This window comes from Triticum dicoccoides, chromosome 3B (genome assembly GCF_002162155.2).
Source record: "Triticum dicoccoides isolate Atlit2015 ecotype Zavitan chromosome 3B, WEW_v2.0, whole genome shotgun sequence".
NCBI classification, from domain to species: Eukaryota; Viridiplantae; Streptophyta; class Magnoliopsida; order Poales; family Poaceae; genus Triticum; species Triticum dicoccoides.
In genome coordinates, this window is record NC_041385.1 from 688,915,611 (window position 1) to 688,922,601 (window position 6,991).

Below are 6,991 nucleotides of genomic sequence, written 5' to 3' on the forward strand. Positions count from 1 at the left end.
TGGATAAAGAAGGTGGAGTGGATACATTGTCCGGCCCCACTGCCGAAGGAACCGGCCGGACCTCTTCTGACGAAGATGCTGGTCCCCGCGCCTTACGAGGCGCCAAAGAAGGAGGCCTCCAAGAAGGTCAAAAAGACCCAGAGTGGCCTCCATCGTCGCGAGGCTTCGGACGCCAAATCCGAAGACTCCAGCGATGATCCCTCTTCTGAAGACGAAGAGGAGGAGGCAGAGGAGGACGAGCCTCACTCTGATGGCGGGAAGAAAAGGACGGCCTCCACATCCCTGGAGGCCGGATCGCCCAAGAGGGGGAAGGTTCCCTCCCAGAGGCATCCACCCCGGCTGCCGATAGCAGCCCAGAGTGGGATCCCAGGGCCCAGCCCCTGGAGAAATCGTAAGTATACGAAACTTGAACACGTGTATGCGCCAGGGATTGTTTTTGGGTATAGTAGTTTTAACTGTTGCCATATTTTGCATAGTCCGGCAAGGTCTCGCGCCGGACAGTCCTTGTCGGAGGATTTGCTGAGCTCGGACACCTTGGCGAGCGAGACGCCTCCAGAGGCCCCTTCCCCAAGGTCCAGGCGCGACACTGAGGTGTCGTCTCAACGGGACCCGGACCAGGGGGGCATATCACTGGAGCCGGACACATGGGAGCGATGGCCCCTGAGCGTGCTGTCAGCGGGGGCGGTCTTGGGTTCGGCCCACAGCCGGACGAGGTCCGGGAGACCTCTAAGGCTTCCGGATCGGGCGAGCAGCCACCTTCATCGGTGGGAGGCTTGCCTACTCCGCCGGCAACCACTGTCCAAGCAAAGTTGCTAGGCGGTTTGTCGACAGCGTTAAAGAACGCGTCTATCGTTGATGAACATGGGACCTTCATGGGTGTGGTGGTTGAAAAGATTCAGTCCGCCGAGAGCGGGCTGAACGAGTCCTACCTTGGCCTTATAAAGGCATTTGAGGTATGTTTCCTAACAAACCTTTGAGGAATCGTCATAATATGAGTAGTAGCCCCTGATACGCTGTCCGGCGTAGGAGAGGGAGCCGGGCAGGGGTTCAAGTCCTCTACTTTCGCAGGAGCCTATGTGAATGACGTGTACCCCTTTATGTGAAAACAGGCAGCTGCAGAGAGGACGGCCACTCATAATGCGGAAGTGTCCGAACTGAAGCAGAGCCTTGCACGGGCCGAAGAAGAACTTGGCCGTGTAAAAAAGCAATTAGAGGACAAGCAAGGTATGTTTAAACATTTTCTTGTATTAGGCACGAATGAGTAATTGTGCCTATTGAAAAGTATTTTTGTTGTATGCCCTAGGAGCGAGTGTCGAATATGAGGCGCTGAAGAAGGTTGTGGCTGATGCCAACGAGAAGTCGGCCGCCGAGCAGGCGCTTCGTGAAAAACACGAGGCCAGGGTCATCACAGCCGAGCGGGAGCTCCAAGAGGCTGTGAAGAAAAGCGAGGGCTTGGAGCAGAGTCTAATAGGGAAGGAATCCGAACTCGCCCAAGCTCTGCAAGCCGCGGAAGATGCTCGGGAAGAAGCCCGAGGTGCTGTACGGGACATTCAGGAGGCCCGGAAAGTTGTGGCTGGTAAGGCCTGTTGAATTTGTGGCCATTTGTACATGATAGTGGGGAGAACTCTGAGCTTCTCCTTGACGCAGTCCTTGATCGTACGTCCATAATCCGAAGGTCCGGACACAAATTTCTTCGTTGCCTTGACGCAGTCCTTGTCGCTTCTCCTTGATCGCACGGGGCAGGGGCGGCGGCGAGCGTCGCTTGTCCTTGACGCAGTGGGGCAATGGAGAGCGCCGCTTCTCCTTCACATGTCGGGCCGGCGGCAAGAGTCGCTCCTCCCTGACGTGCATGGAAGGCGGTGAGAGAGGATCCTCCTTGACGCGGCGTATGATTTGGAGCTGCGGTTGTGCGAGGGAGAGTGGGGAGGGGACACGATATCTGACTTGATGGGGAGAGTGTCTCCGATGGCGCTGTCGGGCCGTTGACGTGGAGGTCGGAGCGGCGGAGCATGACCTCCACCTGCTGCTCGTACACCTTGTCCGTGGCAGCGTAGACTGCGCCCTGCGTCGCCATCTGCTGCTGTGACGGCTGGTCCTCCTCGTCCCTGGAGGAGATAACTATCTCCTCTTCGCTGAGGAGCCGGCCGCCGAGGAGGAAAACGGCCTCGGAGTTGAGGGCAGCGTCGACATGAACCTCCGGAGCCCGTTCTGGAGCCGCCTCCTGCCGCCGCTCAGGCCCATGACTTGCCCATCACCGGAGTTGTGAAGGAAGAGGTGATGTGAGGAGGAGGATGTGCGGAGCGATGCGGTGAGTGCAATGTGAACGACGCCGAAGCACGACTTATATAGCCTCATCCAGGCCATGCGAACAAACAGTCAACCGCTTCAATGCGGTGTAGCGGCCGGATTTGATTCCTCGGAAAGTTGTATCCGCATTGAAGCGGCGGCTCCCGAAAGATAGCGCCGGTCAGCGCCACCCTCCCATCCGGTCACATCACGCAACATCAATGTCGGCCGCTGTGTGCTTTGGCCGTCATTGATGCGGCGCGTGCATCAGGTGGAAAGCGCGGGAGAGATGGTTGGGGTTGTTTTGTGGGTCAGATTAGTCAGACATGGACGTCGGAGCTGTCCCGACGTCCGCAAAGCCCCTCCCACTTTGTCTCCGGTTTGCGGGAAAAAAATACGTTTAGACCACCGAGCAAATTGATACAGGACTAAGTTGGATGACAAGACACGTCCGGACTGTGCGGTCTGGTTCGAGGATCGTCGTTGGAGATGCCTTAGGAATGTCTTTGCGTGGACCACCCCCTCTGTATTGTCCGTTTTCATCGATCGATGATAATGAAAACTGGGAGCGTGATGCTCCCCAATTCGAAAAAAATAAAAGTTACCCCGATCCCACTTGCAATCATGCCGTGGGCAAAATAAGATGGAAACAATGATGGCATAAACGGCACTGTAGGCGGCTCACTCGATCGTGTCTCCGCGACAAGCGTAGTAGAGTGGACATGATGCCAAATGCCATGCATGCATGCATATGATCCACCGCTTACTTACGATCCAAGCCAAGCTCGGATCCGAGGAGAATGTTCCTAACGGCTAACGCTCTTCATCCATGGCGCGCACGTGCAAATGGCGGCAGCGCCACTCTCTCTGTCTCCACTCTGTCGGCAACAGAGTCAGCTTAGCCACATGAAACTCCAGATCCTATGCCAAGCCAGGCAAGAGGCAACCCAACCGGCCGGTACATAAGACACGGGACATAGCTCGCTCCCATCCATACACCCTGAACCTGTGGCACTCAGTGTAGCTCGCTCGCGAGCCAAGCAAGCGCCTCTCAAATGCCGAGGCCGCGTCCTTCCGAGCCGTGGCCGCAGCACATCACCCGACTTGCCAAGCGGCGGCGCACGCGTACACAGATGGCCGCGATCCCACCACGAACGTCGGTGCTGCTGCTGGCGCTGGCCGTCGCCGCTCTCAGCTGTCACGCCGTGGAGCCGCCGAAGCAAGAGCGGACGGCGCTGCAGTCCTTCCTCGCCGCCTTGCCGCACGAGCGCGATCTGGGCTGGAACTCGCCGTCCGCGCCCTCGGCGTGCCTCTGGCCCGGCGTCACCTGCGACGCGAGCAACACCACGGTCGTCGCCGTTCGCCTCCCGGGTGTCGGCCTCGCCGGCGCCCTCCCCACCGGCAAGCTCGGAGAGCTCCGGGGCCTCCATACGCTCTCCCTCCGCAACAACCGCCTCTTCGGCGTCATCCCCGCGGACTTCTTCGCGCTGCCCCTGCTCCGCTCGCTCTACCTCCAGGGGAACCGCCTCTCCGGCTCCATACCGCCCGAGGTCGCCGGGCTCGCGGCGCTCCGGCACCTCGCGCTCTACGACAACCACCTCACCGGTGAGATACCGGCCGCGCTCGACAGCCTGAGGGAGCTGCGGTTGCTTAGGCTCGACGGCAACCGCCTCTCTGGCGGCCTCCAGAGCCTGAGCGGCCTCCGGCGGGTCAAGGTGTTTAATGTCTCTGACAACCAGCTCGCCGGCGCTGTCCCGGAATCCCTTGCGCGCTTCCCGCCAGAGTCATTCGCCGGCAACCTTCGGCTCTGCGGCAAGCCCCTCGATAGGCCATGCCCGTCCCCCGGCGGCGGAGTCGTCCCACCGGTGCAAGAGAAGAAGAGGAAGCGGCTCTCCGGCACGGCGGTCGCGGCCATCGCCGTGGGCGCCGCGGCTGGCGCGCTGCTCGCTCTCATCCTGCTCCTGCTCTGCTTTGTTCGCCGCCGCCGGGACGACGCGGCAGCCAGCGGCGACGACAGGAACAAGGCGCCCACGCCGGCGACGCCGGTGAGAGGGCACACGCTGACGCCGTCGACGGTGTCAGGCGAGATGACCGACCTGACGTCTTCAAAGGAGATACCCTCGGCAGCGGGCGGCGGCGCGGCAGAGATGATGAGGAGCCGGCTGGTGTTCATGGGCGGCGGCGGCTACAGCTTCGACCTGGAAGACCTGCTGCGGGCGTCGGCGGAGGTGCTGGGGAACGGCGTCGCGGGGCCGACGTACAGGGCGGCGCTGGAGGACGGGACGACGGTGGCTGTGAAGCGGCTGAAGAACGTGGCGGCGGAGCGGCGGGAGTTCGCGTCCGCCGTGGAGGCGGTGGGCCGGGTGCAGCACGGCAACCTGCTCCCCGTCCGCGGCTACTACTACTCCAGCGACGAGAAGCTCCTCGTCGCCGACTTCCTCCCCGACGGCAGCCTCTCCGCCGCGCTCCACGGTCAGTATCCTGCTCTATCCGGCCATCCCCTCTCACCACATCATTAGCTCACAGTGACCCGCGCTCCTCAGTGACAGTGCCATTAGTTACTGCATTGATCGCTGCTAGCTAGCTCGTTTTAACCGCCATTGCTGCCGTGGTTTGCATCGATCAAGAAGGAATGAAGTGAAACTCCGGTCGATTACTCAGGACAACGACGTTTGCGCGTTTGTCCAGCATTTTTCCTGGTTCCAGTCGTACGATGGGATTGAAAGGTGGCAATCATAGCGATTGCATTTGGCTAGCGTTTCTGAGGGTACAGAAAAATCTTGGTAGCTCCAAATCATTCGAAAGGGACGCACAGATGAACGTATGGCTCGGCAGCCGCCGGTTATCCGTGATGCGCCCTCCAGATTCCATTTTCTTTGTCCAGTCTGGTCTACCGGGATTAGCGGGATATTTGTTTATAAAACCTGGTCAAACTTTGAAAACTTTTAATTGCAGCCTGCTTCTTTACTAGCCTAATAATACTTCCTCAGTCTGAAAAAGCTTCCCTCAAATGGATGTATCAAACGGGAGTATGTCTTTTCTTCAACCTGTTTTCAACGAACGGTAGCATACAAATGTTAACATATGTTTGCTAGCATACAAATACAAGTATTCCAAAGTTCTTCCTAGGGGAGCATATATGTACCGGGTAAAGATCCACATTCAAAACTTTTTGAAGATTCTGCAACCTTGCATGTTAGGAAGAGCTGAGGCATTAGGAAGCAATGCATGACAATATGCATGGTTCATGTCAGACAAACTTTTGTCATTGTGTCCAAAAAGGAGAAATAGAGGGTGCAGAAAAGGACGTTGCATTCACGATTTCTATTCTTCCTCTGCGCATACGTAAAGCAACCTTTTTATTTCTAAGTGATATTTTAAATCAATCATAACTTCTAAACCAAAATTCATTATATATATATATATATTTGAATTACCTGTGGCAAGACCTTTTGAACAAGGTCAATACTGGATACATTTCAAAAGTCATTTAATTCTCACTATTTCAGTTTCACATTGACAGTTGTGGTTGTGAAATTTGTGTCTCATATTTCTATATCTCATCAGTTAAAAATATTTGTAAATAATTAAAATCAAAGTTTTTTAAAATATATATTTAAAATATCTAAAAACTATTTTTAATAAATGTTCTGAAATTGAAAATAGCTGCATGTTATTGAAATGGATGTGGTACTGAAAGTGCTATGGTATTTCAAAAAAAAAAGTGATCCACCAATCAAAATGCATCTGGTTTTAAAATGCAACTGCTAACAAAGTGATTTGGCACTGAAGCATATGGTATTGAAATGCACGTGGTAATAAAGTGATATGGTATCGGAATGCCTCTAGTGTCGAAATGCATCCGGCAGTGAAATTTATCATTTGTATTTCACTTTTATGTTATTGAAATGGATATGATACTAAATTTTATTGAAATATATGTTTAAAATAGTATCAAAATTGAAATGTGTGTGTGTTATTGAAATGAATATGGTACTGAAAGTGGTATGTTAATTGAGAATGCATCTGGTATTGAAATTCACATGGTGACAAACTAATCTGATAGTGAAGCATCCGTTATTGAAATGCATCAAGTAACAAAGTGATTTGGTAACTGAAATGCATCTGGTAACTAAGTTACTGAAATATATATATCGTATATCATATAAGAAAAATATGAATTCTAGTTTGGAAGATATGAATCATATAAGAAAACACTAAGAAAAATCAATGCTAGTATCTTCAAGAGATTTCTATCTTCAATGGGAGGAGAATGGAGAATGGCAGAGTCATGCATACACATTACGCCCTTCTATGTCACAAAAAGGTGATGGAACCTATGATGTGACCTGAAATTGCTATACCAGATAGGACACGTGTGTCCCATATTTCATCCTTTCGTGTTTATTGGTTCCTTCGAATTTTGATCCAAATTTTGACTAAATTATGGTTTATTCGCCACAAAAAGTATATTATTGAAAACTTTAACTTTTCTGAATATGAATCCAACGATATACTTTTTGTTGGATATAACTCCTACTTTTTGGCAGTGAACATGTAGACTTCTTTTACGTTCTGCTGCACATGGATGTTGATCTGTTGTTATTCCATTACCTTGATGATAGTGGCACTCGGTCCCAAATTTATAATTCATGTTTTACTACCCTAAAGTTTAGTCAAATAAAAAAAGTTTAGTCAAATTTGG

General features: G+C 52.9%; 1 protein-coding gene across 1 annotated transcript in view; it reads left to right on the plus strand.

Moving 5' to 3' along the window:
* Nucleotides 1-3,247: 3,247 nt before the first annotated feature.
* Nucleotides 3,248-6,991, plus strand: part of LOC119277869 (probable inactive receptor kinase At2g26730) — a 5,251-nt gene continuing 1,507 nt past the window's right edge. The window contains exon 1 of the mRNA XM_037559206.1: nt 3,248-4,758. Within this exon, the coding sequence (XP_037415103.1) occupies nt 3,342-4,758 (1,417 nt within the window). The 5' untranslated portion in view covers nt 3,248-3,341. The remainder of the gene's footprint in view (nt 4,759-6,991) is intronic.